Here is a 17,734-nt window from a genome sequence, read left to right on the forward strand (position 1 = left end):
AATTATAAGAAAAGTAAAATTAATTTGAAAGTAATAAATAATTTCATAATTTTGAAAATGAAAAATGTTAATTATTAAGATAAAACCTAATTAAAAATAATATAAAAAAGTTTAAAATGTTAGGTTTAAATTTATCAAAAAATAAGTAGACATTTTTTTATTATTAATAATATTTTTTTTTAATAAAACGACATTAACAAAATTCGTGCAATTAGCACAAGAGTTTCCTAAGATGATTATATATAGCTATTTAAATGCGAACTAATTTTAATGAGGCCCATAAAGACATACACGGTTGGGCTGGCCCATATTTGAGAAGCCCCTTTAAAAACCTAACACTAACCCTTCCTTTCTTTGCCGAATGTGTCTCTCCGCAGCAGCCACACTTCTTCGCCGTTTCAGCTGAAGAGCCATCCGCAGGTGGTTTTCATCGCTTTAGAGTTTTGTTTTCTTCTAATTCGTTGCGTTTTTGGTTTCTACTCGTAAATCATAGTTGTGTTTGGGATTCACTTAAAGATGTTCAAATTATCGCCGTTTGTGGCTTTTGTGTTTCTTTTTTGGTTTTGAAAGATGTGACTGAGACACGTTATTGTTTTGTGTATACCTAGTTTTTTTTTTTTTTTATCGGCGGCATCTTTCGTTAGACTATGAACTACGTCTCGTTTTCTATAGTGATGTTGTAGTGTTGAAATATGATTTTTGAACCCTTTTATTTATTTATTTGTTTATTAATTTTGTTTTGTACCAAATAATTAAAAAATGTTGATATATTCGTATGAAGTATATTATGTCCACCGTTCTAGTAAGATTGGTGCGGTCAGGCCGTTCAGCATATTTTATGCTTGCTGATACTAACATTGTAATAGTACATGAAGATATAAGCTTGTTTCTTTGGATTAAATCTTTTAATTAAAGGGCTACATGGCATGATTAAGAATTTGATTGAATTCACAGGAAGATGCGAAATGTGAAGCTGTATACTTTATCTTCTTAACATTTTTTAGATCCAATGTATAACCTGATTTTTTTGTTGTTTTTAGTTTAGCTTATATACACGGTCTGTGCAAAACAATTTTCATGCAAATATCCAATTAGATTTTACCATTTTATCACGTCAACTTATAAATTATACGATGTGATGATAAGGTAAATTCTTATTTGTGTTTGTATAAAAATTTACATTGAACAGTATTAAAACAATGATTGTTATCATAACTGTATAAAAAATGATAATGGTTTTTCCTAGATAGATACCTCTAGGATTTTACAACCACTGGAGAACTGGATTTTTTCTTTTGGTATCATTCTAGCGCGCTTTATCATACAGAATATTAAATTTGTATCAATTTAGTTTAAAATGGTATAGTATGTTAATTGGGGTTTGTAGTTGATTTGTCTTTTTTATATGATCTTATGTCGACCCTGTTGTTTTATTTGTTCTTTTATTGCTGTAATTTGTAGGTAAGCAATGGTTAAGCATAATAATGTTATCCCCAATGGGCACTTCCGGAAACACTGGCAAAACTATGTGAAGACTTGGTTTAATCAACCAGCCCGAAAGACCAGAAGACGGTTGGGTAATTTAACCTAATCTCTTGCTCTTTTTTAACATTGTAATACTTAATTAATCAGTCTGGCTTAATACTTGTAATTCAAGAAACAAGAATCAGCTTGAGTTGTCAACAATTGTTGTGTGTATCTTTATATTTTGACTCGTGGGTAACACTTTTTCAGCTCGGCAGAAGAAGGCTGTCAAGATTTTCCCCAGGCCTACTGCTGGATCTCTCAGGCCTATTGTTCATGGCCAGACTCTGAAATACAACATGAAAGTCAGAGCCGGGAGAGGATTTTCACTGGAAGAATTGAAGGTAAAATGACTTATTCTGACCCCATTCTTGCAAAAGCAACTGTTATGAGTTATGACTTGCTATGGATCATTCATTGGTGGGGTAATACAATAGGCTTGACAGTTATATCTGTCTGTACTTTTCATACTAGCTAAGCCCGCTTCATTCATAAATATCTGAGGATAACTGCAAGGGAGCCCCATGCATTATTTCTTTTTTGCATTCTTGTTATGGAAGAGCTCTATATTGTACACCACCAAACATGTACATTGCTTGTTATACTTTATGAAATGTTGATTTCATTGAAATTCTAAATTATCTCTGTTTTCATTTAAGTTTACATGATTCATGTTGGAAAGGGACCAAAAGGAAAGTTAAGACAGCAAATACATAAAAAAGCTGTCTAAAACATTAGAAATTCTTCCTTTATATCTTTTCTTCCTGACAGACTAATTCTTTTATATATCCTAGGCTGCAGGAATTCCCAAGAAACTTGCTCCAACTATTGGGATTTCTGTTGATCACCGCAGAAAGAATCGTTCTTTGGAGAGTCTGCAGGCCAATGTGCAGAGGCTCAAAACCTACAAGGCTAAGTTGGTTGTGTTCCCAAGAAGGGCACACAAGGTCAAGGTAAAGCTAAATTCTTCAATCATTAATTTGATGATTATGTGCAAATTTTATTTATTTTATGGTCATCATTACCTTGTAAGTAGTAAACATTGAAGTTTGAGATTGTTTACATCCCTAATTTTGCTTTGCAGGCTGGTGATTCTAGCCTTGAAGAGCTGGCAAATGCCACTCAAGTCCAGGGTCCATTCTTGCCCATTGTGAGGGAGAAGCCAACTGTTGACCTTGTTAAGGTAACAGATGAAATGAAGGCCTTCAAAGCATACTATAAGCTTCGTCTTGAACGCACCAACAAACGCCACCATGGTGCCCGCCTAAAGAAGGCTGCTGAAGCAGAGAAGGAGGACAAGAAATAAGGTCCTTGAGAAGACAGTTTGTAATCCATATTATAGTTGTGAGAAATTTTTGTTTGATGGTCTGCGCCCTTAGCTTTATGGAGATCATGAGTTTTAAAGCACCACCCTTACAATTTTTGTTTGAACTCAAGTCTGTTAATTTAATTAGCACTCTGGTCTGTTTTGATTATTTCTTTGGTTTTGTCCTTGGTTGTTCAAGTTGTCTTTTTTAATTGTTAGCATGCACGCTTTCCAGGCATTGAACTTGATCTTTCTTAGCTATATTGCTGCCTCATCGCTAACTAATTTCACGACATTATAGCTGGGGACAGGAAATTGTGCGAGTAGAGTTGAAGGCATATGATGAATCGTCGTGTGGTTAAAGTTGGTTTTCAATTTTTAATTGCAAACCCTGATCACTAAATTTCCTGCGGCCAGTTATAATTAATCTAGAACCGTTGTGACTTTGTTTGGGCCATTGACTTAATCCTGTCCAAATTTGAACTTGATCCTTGCCATTCCCCATCCCAACACTAGCGAGTCCATTTAAATTGCGGACTAACCTATTAATCCCTCTATAAATTTATGCATATAAACTCCATAGAAATTCTGATTTTTAAACATCTCCCAATATCAACTTGCTTTCATATGATCATATAAGTTGAATCGCACATCGTGGTTAAGCAATTCTCTTATTAATTAAGCTGACATTCAGCTGGTGTAGTTAGAGTGCAACTCAAAAGCCGAATTAGTAAAAACAACAAAAACAAAACATAATTCAGCTTCCCCCCCCTATATCTTTGGAAATGAAGAGTTTTGCATACAATGTAATTCAACTCCACATCGTCAATCACACAAGTCAGAAAAAACTCCCATGAAATTCTTTCCAAGTATCAATATGGATTTTAATTTTTTACAAGGGTCAAGTGTGCCCACAGCACAAACAAGTTATAATTCTTGACATAAATGAGGAACATTCTAAACAACCAATTTCTTATATCCAAAACTGAATGTAATTATACAAAACAGTAATTGAGGCTTAAAACACTGATCGGGAATTAACATTCAATTTCTTAAAAAATTAATACAGAATAGAGTCTTGCACAATCACCATTGTTGTTGCCATCATTATTGTGGCTATCACAAGTAATATAGTGAAACCTTTTCTCACTAAGGTTTCAACCCAGGTTTTTCTAAACTCTTCCTTTATTATATTTATCCTTTGTATTAATTGTTTGTTATAAGCATTGTATGTGTTTTGATTCTATGTGAAAATATTACTACTGTTAGTATTTGCTGTTTTAGTTTTTTAATTTTTATCTAACAGATGTTACTTGCAAGACTTGCTATAAAACTATTAGCATGTCCAAGCCACGTGAACCAAGATCTCCTTACCTCAAGTTTCTTGACAATTTGTGGGGGCATTGTTACTGTCCTAATTACTGGTGTGCGAATCGTCCTAGCCGCGGTGCTATTGGTGTTACCACAGTTGTCTCTCTAGTCCTTCTATGTTTTTGACATGTAAGGGAAAAAAACATAAAAAAAGGAACGCGTATACGAGAATAACAACAGGAAGTGTTGCATGCACTGCTAGGGGCATTAAATGAACAAAAGATCAAAAGCATTTGCTCAGTATAAAGGTGCTTACTTACTCTCCAATCCCAATACATCCTAGTTAAGAAAAGGAAAACATGCCCCAAATGTACCAAGTTAAAAATTATAAAGTTCTAATTAATGATATATATTTTGTAAACGGAAAAATTGATGGAATCACATCAATTGGTTGCGGTTACACCAGGAGAGCTAATTGCATCATATGGAAAGAGTTCATCCAGTTGTCAACTTCACCCTCCTCAAAGTCTCCCAGGCACAGGTGTCAAGGTTGTAAATTGCGGTCGCGGTTGTGGTTTCGTCATGATTTTTGATGTTGTGGGAAATTGCGGATTAATACGGTTAATGCGGCTAAAATTGGGGTTGCATTGTGGACGTGAGAATCCTGAAAATCTTAGTTTTGCGCCCGAATTCACGGCCGTGGACTGGTTTTTAAAACATTGGCAAGTGCTATCTTTATGACCTTCAGCTACGTCTTCATGCTTCTTCTTATACTTGATTTCTGTGCTTGTAGCTTTTGCTAATGCCTTTTGGTAGGCTGTGATACTATTTTTCTCGGTGTGCAAGACCTTGCTCCAGATGCAGTATGTTGCAACCACAAAACCAGCTAAAACCATGGCAATTACTATGAGTGCAGTGAACAAAGTCTGAAAATTAAACGCCATGGATGAGAGCGAGAGGATGAAGGAATATTTGAATTGAGACCAAGACTATAAAAAGAAACTAAAACCGGCTTCCTCTTGTTTATAACGGTGAATACAAGAGTCTTATTATTTAATGTCCGTCCTCTAGGTTCTGATGTAAACGTTTTATAAGTTATTTTTCTTTAATTTGTTCATGATAATACTAATATATTGTTAATTGGAAGTGATAGCGTTTTTTTTTTAAAGAGAAGGAACTTATATTATTTCATTCTAAATAATAGACCGAATACAAAGTGAACTAAAATCAAAAGTATTTCAAAAAAAAAAAAGTATGGTAATTAGCATAGTCTAGTCCCGTGACGTTCTAACAAGACTATGAGGCACAAAATTTGCTTATCTCTAGATAAAATTAATAGAATTGTAAATATAAGATAAACTATCTTTACAATTGAATAGAATGGAACCAAATTCATTTGCTGTATAGCCGGTGCCTTTATTCCATCAGCCACTTGCTTGCAATCCAGTTCCAACTTGACATTATGCATGTCCAATGCTTATGCCAATTAGCCGCCTCCAATAGACTCAGCTTCATGCTAGGCCAAAGACAAATGAAACACCAAGGCAAAGCATTAACAATCAACGATACTTCCCAAAAGATTCCAGGAACGTTTATGCCAACTTCTATAAGGAAAACTATAGTAACCAATGAAAACGCCAACTATTATTATTAGGGGAAAAATTTTATTCATTGATGAGATTCAAAGAAAAATTTAAAAGATGACAATCAAAAAAGGACTTCTCCAAAGAAGGGTAAGACCGTCACTTCTCCCAATACAATTCACATCAAAAGATGAATCAAAACCAAACTGCACCCTTATTTCTTTAATTCTTTTTTCAGACATTTCTAATTCGTGGTCTAATTCAAAAACAATTTGCTTCAAACATAGGAATTGTTAAGAGTAAAATTCAGGAAAAAGAACTGATTGTATGAAAAATACTTTAAGAAGTTATGCAACAACATCGTATATTGCTGAATAGAGCGTTGACTCTGCATAGATTAGGTATACAGGCATTCCAGCCCATTTTAGTAGAGGGGCGTGCTATTTGTTTGCATCCATAAATAGGAAAATCATTAATAGTCCACATCAAAACTGCCCTCATCATGAAATTCCGCTTTCTTGAAATATTGTAAGTCATAACACCACTCCACAATTTCTTCATATCATCAATCAAAGGTTGCAAACCATCTTTTATAGGTATTGCATCTAAAAGCATTTTTGAAACAAACTTTAAGCACTTGTTAGGAACATTCCAATTGAACTTCCAAGCTAAAAGCCTCGCGAATTTTGATAATTTGAGTCTGTTGCCCCTTGGTACAACGGTTCATTGACTTCCACCAATAAATTATAAAATCTTTGAGTATCCTTATTTGGAAGTTCTTCAAATGTCTTGAGGTTGTCTTAGAGCATCACACACCATGTCTTGCATTAACAAAAATTGTTCATCTTGAGCCACATATTCTGCACTAGTTGAAGTATCCATGTAACTGTTGCCTTCATTTAAATCCACATACGACATGTATTCACCATGATCAGTCCAAATCCAATAGTTAGGCTTGAACCCATTTTTGTAAAAGTGAACCTTGACAATCCTATCCTATGTACTATCGCATTTAACACAAAGACATCTGATTCTCCATCATTGTGATAACAATCTTACTGCCTACAAACTAGCCAATCTCCTCGACAAAAGACTCTTTCAAACCGCTTGTACCACTATAACATCTATCGTACATCCAAGGACGATTTCAAAGAATATTCATATTTTTTATATTTATTCAAAAATAAAAACATTCATGTTTAGTCAAATTCTAATCTTATCATGATCTCTATTATTAGTAGTAACAATTATGATCATACTTTAGGTGAAAAAAATGACATAAAAAATCTTACTATAACCACAATCATAGATATACTTACCCCATTAATAGTTGCATGGAACATAAATAACATAACCACAATCACAAATATACTTTACACGCTTAGAAAACAAAATTTCAAGCAACTAAAATAAAAAAACCTCAACTTATTTTCTATCAAAATCATTTAAATGCACTTATTTTCTATTCCAGCATGTCTTAATGTACTATAAATTTTAATGCTCAAGCAAAAAAGTTTATTTTTTTTGTTTTTTTTAATAACTGATTGCTACACCAATGAAGAGTGCATCTTTTCAGTATTGAATTTTTTTTAATACTAGAACTAGAATTTGATTCATGTTTTTCAACAAGAGAGAGAGGAAAAATCACTTATAAAATTGTCAATTCACTGTCCAGTGACACTACCAAGTCGAGAATGCATATGCATGAAATATCTATGCAACTCTAAATAATTAATCAAGTGCTTATATATTTCATCCAATAACCAAAATTTAATTTAAAGACAAGAATATTGTTGCAATTTTTTTTATTTAAAAAGATAGATATCGGTCTTGAAAAAGATAGGAACAAGATTGAAGATGGAATTGACAGAATGAAATAGAGCCGACCACTTCAATCCCATCTTGAGGAAGAAAATAAATACTAAATTCCAATTGTAGAAAATAAACCGTTACTATATAACTTGTCATTTTATTTAGAAAAATACCAAACATGTACCTATTTTGTCTTCTGTCACTTTTTCCCAGTGCATTTATTTTATCTATTTCTCTATACATGTCTTACTAAATCAATTGTCATATTTATCAATTTATTTTGTTTCTTCTTTTTTTTCTCTCTCTCAATTTTCACTTAATAAATCAAGTGTAATTACACATTTTCTACTAAATTTTTAGGGGGAGATTTAGGCTATTCTTGTGTGGCTTTGTTGTTATCAGGGACGTCCCTGGCTCTGACTCTGAAGTTTCAGAAGAGATAACAGCAACACTTGTAGCCTCTTCAATTGTATATAGAAAGTATCATATAGGCTATTCTACAAGACTTCTCCAAAGGGATATAAAGGTACCTACCTATAAATGCATCTTCATTTTCTTGTCACAAATATACACTTTGGCTAGCTCAATATTTAATTTATATATTTTTTTCTTTGGAATTAAGTTTTTGACTTTTAAGATAGTACAGTGGATCATACAATGTCAGACTTGGAGACTTGTATGTGTAACAATGTTGGTTAAGATCAATATTTATGTTATAGCAATTCAAATATAAAGAATTTATGAAAGGTGCAGTAGTTATAATATGATACAGCTAGATTTTAAATTTATGATAAATTCATATATTAAAATATAAAGTATGTAACTTTTTGTTCTATCTTTTGGAAAAATAAAAAAAAAATCATGTGTTTTGTTTTTTTTTTTCTGATATTAGTAGTATTTTTATTTTTTATTTTATTTTCAAGGTTCCACTACATGGACATTTCAACACAACTGACAAAGATTTTTAATTTGTATTAGTTTATTTTAATTACTATTTACTACTATATTATTTCTCATCTTGATTTTTGGTTCAATTAGAAGAAAATTCAATTATAGCTAATGTTGTAAAAATCGCTATTAAGTTATTTCATAGCACACATTACTGAGGGGCGGATATGAAAATGTAATTTGGGTCCAATGAGCCATGGAAGAAAGTCTACGGGCCCATATTTATATTAGGAATAATTCTTCACATAAAGATAGAACCCATGACTCTTTTTCATAGTACATTTTTAGTTGATGTGCATCATGTATGTCAGTAGAAATCCCAAATTCCAACATTGAATGTTCAATTTATCCTTCATTCTTGGAATGTCAAGATTTCAAGATCGGGGAATGATGACACCAAAAGTGATTGCAGCAAGATAGGAACGGACAAGCAAATTCTGAATAGTTGATAGAGCTAGCAGTCCTGATTCACTGTCAGAAACGAATTACCAACATAGAATGGTATCATTTTTCAATTTGACTAAAGCTTTGTTAAAACTTTGAATTCAATGTGTTTTTTCTTCCTTTCTATCTATTAATCTTTACATTCATTCAATGCTTGAAACACCAAACTTTGTCAATATACAGTTTTGTTGCAACTTTCTAGATCAATCTAAGCAAAATCTCTTATAAATTCATACGAGACTATAACTTCAGCTTCGTTCAACAAAATCATGATAAGTGCATGCCTATGGTTCATGTATCACAAGTCACAAATCACAACCCAAGGCAATGCATTCCAAAAGATTTACATGGGATTGTATTAGAAATTTCTTTTATCTTTCATCATTTATTTTTAACCAAACAAATGGACAACTCAATCATCCACCGAGATAAAACTTCAAAAAAGAAAAAAGAAAAAAGTACAAATTTCTGGTCTATAAAGTCAACCAATTAACATCATAGTCCTTTGATATTAAAAAAATATGCAACAAAGGCTGCACGCATACTTGCATTATATTTGTAGCCAAATAAGTGAATGAGCCAAACTATTCTAAGTTCTAACATTTTTTTGAATCATTGGCCTCAATGTTTTATTTAACTATAACACTTTTTTCAGTGATCAAGATTCAAGGATAGGTTATCGTCCCCCAATAAGAAAAAAATAATAATAGACATGGTTATTAAACTCTCGAGTTAACTCGCTAATTCTTACGAGTTTACGAGTCCACTTGTCCTCTGCGAATTAACTCTTGAATAAACTCTTTTTTAATAGACTTTGGATAAATTTTATAAACTCTAAGTAAACTCAATAAACTCTCAAGTTTACTACCGAGTCAATGAGTTAGCAAGTTAAAAAAAATTAGACCAAAATGTAAGTCATTTTTTATTGTTTTCTGTTTAGCATTCAACATACATTCATTTAGCGTGTTATTCTCAAATACAAAATTCTCACCTTTAATAAAATCAAACCCTTATTCTCTAATAATATCAGATCCTCGATGAGAATGATCTATTACTACTATAACCTCTATAAGTTATTGTCTACTAGTGATGTATTATTACTAGACTTGGTTATTTAAATATTTTGTACTTTATGATTTATTGTTTTGCTTAATTATATTATTGAAATGTTTAATTAGTATGTTATTTATAAATATTTTGTTATTATTTTTATATGAAGTAGACTCTTACGAGTTTATGGGACTCTCACGAATCTGTGTAAACTCTCGAGTTTGATAACCTTGATAATAGGTTGTAAATGAATGCTAGATGTGAAGATGCAATGATGATCCTAAATACATGTAAAAAATTTCTGTACACAGTAGATCAAGATCAAATAAAAAAAGAAAAAGCAACTTTTGTTGTCCAACATGATTAACTCTTATAGAAACTTCTATTTATAAAGCAAATCAATTAAAAACATAACTATCTTATTTGATTTCTACTGACATACATGATGCACAACACGCTCGACTTTTGTGTTTTCCTTGGATGGAATGTTTCTCTTGAGAAGATTTAGAATCTATATGCAATAGTAACACTTATGTTGACAATCAAATGCTTCTTTAAATGCAGTAGGTAAATAATTGTGCATTTCCTTTTATGGTTCACTCTTTGTAAATATTTATCTTAGCTTTCTTCGTTTGAAGTGTTTTCCTTACATTGGTGTAGGTTAATTGGTGAGTATAGTGTCTAAGAGAGGAAAATGCATAAACCGAAAGAGGCACTAGACTTTGCTCTCAAGGAGACTTCATCCAACATAAGTGCAAGTGTTGTAATGAGGGACAAACTTTCCTGTACCTATGACCTGGTTGAACAAATGCACTACCTCTATGCTAGAGTGGTGAAAGCCAAGGATTTGCTATGGAAAGATGTTACTGGTGGTGTGGATCCCTATGTTGAAGTGAAGCTTGGAAACTACAAGGGCCTTACCAATCACTTTGAGAAAAAGTCCAATCCTCAGTGGAATCAGGTTTTTTGCCTTCTCCAAAGGATTCAAGCTTCTGTTCTGGAGGTGGTGATCAAAGACAATGATGCTATTGTGGAAGATTTTGTAGGGAGAGTGATGTTTGATTAATGAAATCCCAAAACTATATTTCCCCTTTCTTATCTAGTTTTCATTAAAAAATTCTTCTATATCTTACTAATTTTAGAGATGCAAATATGTAATAAGAGCAAAATTAACCCCTACATACACAGCAGTATCACATACAGGAAGCAATTAACTATATTTACTAAACATAAGCTTTGGGTCAGGATTTTCCTCAAACTCCATAAGTGCGTTTTCAATTTCCCAACTTTAAAATCCATCTCTATAAAACCTACTTCACATAACTCATTGTTGTGCATTCCAATGTTCATATCAATAGAATCAACTTCTCAATCGTGTTTGTAATGTGGAGGATTACCATTTGACACTCAACAATTCAAGGTAAAAATATAATGCGATACCTGTTTGAGCCGATTGACAATGCAGGAAGGACAAAAAGAGAAGGCGAACAACACGTGAACAACACTACTGTGATGACGACTATGATGCGACGGACTGAGTCTCACTGCGACAGACGAAACACCATTAGCGATTACGGTGAGGGGAACATAAATGAGGGAAACAATTGGGGGAGGAACGGGAGAAGATTGCAAAAAAACGCAAATACGAACAACTACAATGAAGACCTTTTGGTTTGGTATCCGTGAAAGGAAAAAATGGAGGAAGAGGGAGAGAAGCTTGCAAAAAAACGCAGTGACTCAGACGGTTAGAGTTCACGACGTCATATATTTTGAGAAATTTAACTTTTCGACGGATCCACATTTCGTCCATATAATCCGTCGGAATTGTCAACTTCTCGACAAAATAATTGACCGTCAAAAACATTCGTCGATGTTTTGCTAATTTCCAATGGAAATTATTCCTTCAGTTAATTCCATGGGAAAATTCAACATTAATATGTTTTAAGTATATAATAAATTAATAAATTTTGTTTTGAGTTAACATTCTTTTCCTTTGCAATGAGTTCCTAATTTAAATCAAAAATATTATTTTCGATCTTCATTATCTTTTTAGTCCTTTTAATATGTATTTTTTCATTTTTGTTCCTAAAATATGTAGATAACTTGTTATTAGGCCCTATCAAATATTTTTCAAAGAGACTAATACAAAATGAACAAAATATTATAAGGACTAATTAAAATGAAAAAATAGATATATTAGAAGGATTAAAACAAAATAACAACAACTAAAAATAAAATTATGTTTCATTAGGAACTCAATGTAATTTTTTTTTATTAGGGATCCAAAATAAAGTTCACAAATTTATCCGGGACCCTAAAACATATTGGCAAATAATAGATAACAAGATATATTTAGATAGTAAGTAGTTGATTTAAAAAACATAGATAAAGAAAGATTTTTTTTACAAATTTCAAAGTTAATATTTAAGAAAAATTAATTATTTAATTTTAGTCCTTACAAATTATATTTATTTTCTTTTTAGTTGTTAAAGTACTCTGGTAAATGTTTTGAACAGTAAAAAAATATTATCTAAAATATAAGAACTACAAAAATATTTAAGCCTTTTTAAAATAGATATCAAACTTGAAAAATCAAGATTTTCAATCTAAAATTCCTATAAAATCAAAATCAAACCTTTTCCTACCAAACATTCTCTTAGTAACAATGAGCGTATAAAGATAATAATTGCATATGGAATTAAATACAGTCTTCCCTTGAGAAATACAAGTATTATGCCGCTATTCTCGATGTCTTAGGTTGAAATATATAATTTAATATAAGTTTAAATATGGTTTTAGTTTAAAATTAGGAATTTTTTATTTTAATTCTTATAATTTTATGTTTTGCTTTTATTCCTCGAAAAATTGAAGTTTTGTTTTTGGTTTTCTTATTATTACGTGATACTTATTAACGAGACTTATGTGTTTAAGTAAAGATCAAGTAACCATCCCAAGTAACATCCGCTAGTATCTATGGTGCAATGCGATTTATCTACTTCAAAATGAACTTTAGGGGACTAATAATAGTTTTTTCAAATTTTAGAAAGATTAAACTAAAGAAAAATATTTTATATGGACTAAAACTAAAAATTTGCTCATTTTACATGCATTGAAATCAATAATTTTAAATTTTAGAGGTATGAAAAAAGTTCATAGAGAAAAAATCAAAACATGGTAGAGTCAAAAACATATTTAAGGCTCTAATATATTTAACTTAACATTCACTACTACAAAATTTATTTTTCACAATGTTAGACTAACATCGGTTTTATAGAAAATCATTGTAAAACAAAATGCGGTGACATAATCGTAAATAACATAATTTCATCAACATCAGTTCTACGAAAAATCGATGTTAACGTGAGTTTATTAACATCGGTTTTTGGTTCCTGAAACCGATGTTAACGTGAGTTGGAAAAAATCGATATTAACCAACTCACGTTAACTTCGGTTTTTGTAAAAAAAAAAAAAACTAACGTTGTATTATCCTATTTATAATTTTTTTCACGCTTCGGGCAGTTCATTTGTCTCTCCTTCATGACTCGTCTCCCTCATGAACCCTCCTTTGTCAATCTCACTTTCACTCTCGTGATGTTGAAACTACCATTCACTCTAACTTTAGCTCACGATGTAGGTGTTACTGTCACTCTCGCTCTCACGGTATGTTTTTTTCTCTCGAAGCTTTTTTTTGATAGTGGTTGTTCATGGTTCTAGTTATTTTGGTTGTTTTTGACAGTGTTTTGGTTGGATTCGACAATGTTTTGGACATTGTGTTGGTTGTTTATGATTCTAGTTATTTTAATTGTTTTGGTTAGATTTGACAATGGTTTCGACATTGTGTTGGTTGTTCGTGGTTCTGGTTATTTTGGTTGTTTTTGACAGTGTTTTGGTTGAATTCGATAGTATTTTTGACATTGTGTGGTTGTTCATGGTTTTGGTGATTTTTGAAAAATTGATGTTGTTTATTGACAACATCAGTTTTTTAAAAATCAATGTTGGTGAGAAGAAAAACAACAATGATTTTTTTATTTATAAAAACTGATATTTTTTTTGCTAAAACAACATTAATTTTTAAACAATCGATGTTAACATTGATATTTTAACGTCGGTAGTTTCAACATCGGTTAATAACTGTGGTAAAAAACCTATTTTTGGTTGTAAATCAATTTCACTCTCTTCTTCCTATTGAGATGTGAATATTATACTTTTTTCTCTTGTTATTTTGAATTTATGCACAAAGTGTAGAAAAGTATTTATGGACGAAAATGTATTATAAGTATAAATAATTTTGTAACATATACTCTTAAAAGAAATTGCACAAATGTATCAATAAATTATTTTGTGGACAATTTTTTTTTCTGTAATATAAATTATTATTATATATATAGAGAGAAAATATAAAAGTTATGAAAAGTGTGGTGTGCTTTTCATCTATTAATTAAGGAGGAAATTATATATTTGAAAATAAGAAGAAAAGGAAAAAAATATTATATTTAAATTTCTCAGGGTAGAAACTAGATATACAAATAAATTTTCTACTAAAATATTTCTTATAATTTCTATAGAAAGTATAATAAATATTTTATTAAAAAAATTTTGTATTAATTTTTTTTAAAAAGATAGAATTTAAAATGTATTAAAATAAAATATTTAAAAATATAGATGTTTTTATTATATAGTAATATTAATTATTATATTTATTAAGTATGATATATTTATTAAATTTAATGAATATTTAATTTATATAATGATAGTATATGTATATTAAATGTATAATTTTTAATTGAACTTAAACATATTTATAAATTATTATTAAACAAAAAGTAATCATATCAAAATTTAATGCGTACTTTATTTGTTTATATATATATATATAATGAATTTTTTTTCCTATTATTTTCATATTACAAAAAAATATGTTTAAGAATAGAAAAATTTAAACGTACTTTAATAAGAGACACACAATATATATTCTTAAAATATAGGGTTTGTGAGGGTAATTTATTCTTAAAATTATAAGAAAAGTATGAAATTTAGATGAAATCCTTAAAAACAATATTTAAAATTATGAATTTTTTAACTAATAAGTTAAAATTTGAGTTTATCTTAAAAAGTTTATAATTATAATTTGTTAACTTACTATTTCTAAAATATACTTAGCTGTAAATTAACAAATGACAGTAACTGTATCAATAACAGAGGCATGTAACAAGCTGTTAGAAGCTATTTTGATTAAATTGTAACAAAATGATATATAACTCCTAACTAATTAATTGAATAGGACATTGAGTTCTGTTCTGCACACAATATGCACATGCACACTTTATTATACGTGAGAATCAATGTAACTGAAGTGTACAATCTTCAATTAAACTTCATCTCCAATCCAATTATTCTTGACTTTTGGACCTGTGGGTCCTTCCTCTCCCAGCACCTCACTTGGCAAACTCCTCATAATCTTCTCCAAAGCATCTTTTAGATTCTTAGGCAAGAACTTCTCAATCTTCTTCAACTCAACATCTATGCTATAATCAATTTTAGGACCCCATTCCCTGAAATAGTTCAGCCAAGGAGGCTCTATAACTGCATAACCCAAATACTCAGCAGAAACCAATTCAAATGCTCCCATATCCATCATTTTGTCACCTTTGGCAGTGTCATTCCTTATGCCTATGTTATCTGTCCCTTGCAGATTAAGGCCAGCATGTGGGTATGATGCATGGCCATGCAAGGAAGAATAGTATAATGGTTTGTTGCCACCACCACTTTGGAACTCAATCTGAGAGGAATCAACCCATGCACCCTTGCTGTGTTGTGAGAAATAGACCTGCCATAGTTCGCCGTTGAAGTTGCTTACCCTTAGTGTCACATGCTCCCAGTCACCAACATGTTCACCTATCTTCCCTAATTTAACATTAATGAACTCAACTTTTGCTCTTGAAGGTCCATTGAATGGGTAGAAGACCCACATTGCAATGTCAGTGAAAGTTCCTCCAAGCATTGGCTTCACATGCACATAGCTTTTGGCACTTTGCAAGTCTCCTTTCTTGACCCTCTCTTTGTTGGCTGCATCAGAAGGCAGGTCCAGCCAATAGGCACCATCATTGTTATGATCCTGAGGCAGGTTTGTGCCATTTGGTGCAATTGAAACAGGATTTGACTCTTGCCCTTTCTTGTAAAGTAGTGCTCCATTGGAGAAAAACCAATCCACAGAAGATGGCAAGTATTCTTCATCAGGGTGCAAGCACATAGTTGGAGAGTAAACTTGCATTATTGCCTTGATTTGTTGTAGGTTAGGCATGTATTTTGGGATAGCATTGGTGTTGTTTTTCAAACAAGCAATAGATGGAGGTTCGGTGCTACCATTTTGAGCAACAAATGTGCCTACTCTAACACCAGGAGCTTGAATCCCCCTATTGCTTGGTCTAACGTCATAAACATTGAAGCTGCCTGATTCCCAAATCAATAAACTTGTCTCACATTGGTCAGTGAGGTCTAACCTCACACACCTGATTTTGTCAAAAGAAGGCTTATTTGGTGTGGTGGTGACAACATGGCCTAAAGCTTTGTACCCATCAGGTGCTGTTGGTAGCCAAACATAGATGGGACCATCTTGGTTGATCTTCATTGATGCACTGTTCCATACAAGCGTGTAATCGATTGGTTGCTTTAAAGTGGGGTTGCTTGTGCTTTTAGACACATCTTTTGCCACAAGAACCCATCCAAAAAGAGGCTTGTTGTTGGGTTGGCAGTAGCTACCTAACATAAAGAAACCTTGAGGAATTCCTGATGCTTCAAACATGGTGAAGCCTTGATTGTCCGGTCCGCCGCCATAGGTGCCCCATACTTTGTTGAATGTTGATATTTGAGACACTTGTAGCCCACCCAGATCGATTATTCCACTAGCAAAATTACCACCTGCATGTACCAATTCATCACTTGCAAAATTCAGCATGCTTTTACTAGACTAGAGTATATCACAACGTTGAGAGAATATGAAAATGAAATGACCAATCGCATTATGCATACCTTGAGGCCAAGAAGAATTTGCAACAGGAACAGGAAGCTTGAATATGGTATCAATGGGGAGAGATTTCTTTTTCTTGAAGAAATTCCCCGTACAACATGTGGTAAGACAATTACTACCCATTGTTGAGTTTTCCATAGTTGAATGAGTGTCAATATATGGAGAATATAGGTATTAATCAACAATAGCGGTTTTTGCAAGGTGTGTAGTATATTCCTTTGAGGGTGATTTTGAAGGTAGAAAGGTCTTCTTATATATATATATACAAAATACAAGGGTTGTCCCTAGGACGTGTCGTACAAGGAAACTAATTTGGCTACATAGACAACCTTCTAAACATTGTTCAACTTCACTTATACACCAAGCTGTTCATTAAACAAAAGGCTTGCTTGTCTTGTTTACCTTTATATCAAGTTGCTTTACCTACTAGCTAACTTAATTTGCATTATAGATTCCCAGATGTGGGAATATTCCACAAAAGGTATTCCAAATGTTTTGGAAACAAATTATGTGAGTAATTGCAGATAAAGTAAGCGTGGAATGCTAATCACATATATCAATTCAATGTTTATACTTGTTTAATAATTGATCAAGGTCGTGAATTGTGAAAGTCCATTAGATCATCGACTTATGACTCCTTTTTTTACTATTGTATAGATTTATACAAATTATTGAATACTATTGTGCAAACTGTAATGGGCAAAGATGTTATGATTAGACAATAAAAAG

At 32.0% G+C, this 17,734-nt stretch overlaps 2 protein-coding genes across 2 annotated transcripts; one reads left to right on the forward strand and one right to left on the reverse strand.

Annotated features, from left to right (window-relative positions):
* Nucleotides 1-356: 356 nt before the first annotated feature.
* LOC100782333 (60S ribosomal protein L13-1-like) lies at nucleotides 357-3,072 on the forward strand. Its single transcript, NM_001289393.2, has 5 exons — nucleotides 357-420; nucleotides 1,462-1,577; nucleotides 1,735-1,868; nucleotides 2,319-2,477; nucleotides 2,609-3,072. Exons 2-5 carry the CDS (start codon nucleotides 1,469-1,471, stop codon nucleotides 2,828-2,830), a joined length of 624 nt encoding a protein of 207 aa, NP_001276322.2. The 5' UTR covers nucleotides 357-420; nucleotides 1,462-1,468; the 3' UTR covers nucleotides 2,831-3,072.
* A 12,095-nt stretch (nucleotides 3,073-15,167) lies between these two features.
* LOC100808166 (uncharacterized) lies at nucleotides 15,168-17,231 on the reverse strand. Its single transcript, XM_003548660.5, has 2 exons — nucleotides 17,008-17,231; nucleotides 15,168-16,896 (listed from the first exon to the last, which is right to left on the reverse strand). Exons 1-2 carry the CDS (start codon nucleotides 17,141-17,143, stop codon nucleotides 15,347-15,349), a joined length of 1,686 nt encoding a protein of 561 aa, XP_003548708.2. The 5' UTR covers nucleotides 17,144-17,231; the 3' UTR covers nucleotides 15,168-15,346.
* Nucleotides 17,232-17,734: the final 503 nt, after the last annotated feature.

The sequence above is a fragment of the Glycine max genome, chromosome 16 (assembly GCF_000004515.6).
Source record: "Glycine max cultivar Williams 82 chromosome 16, Glycine_max_v4.0, whole genome shotgun sequence".
Taxonomy (NCBI): domain Eukaryota; kingdom Viridiplantae; phylum Streptophyta; class Magnoliopsida; order Fabales; family Fabaceae; genus Glycine; species Glycine max.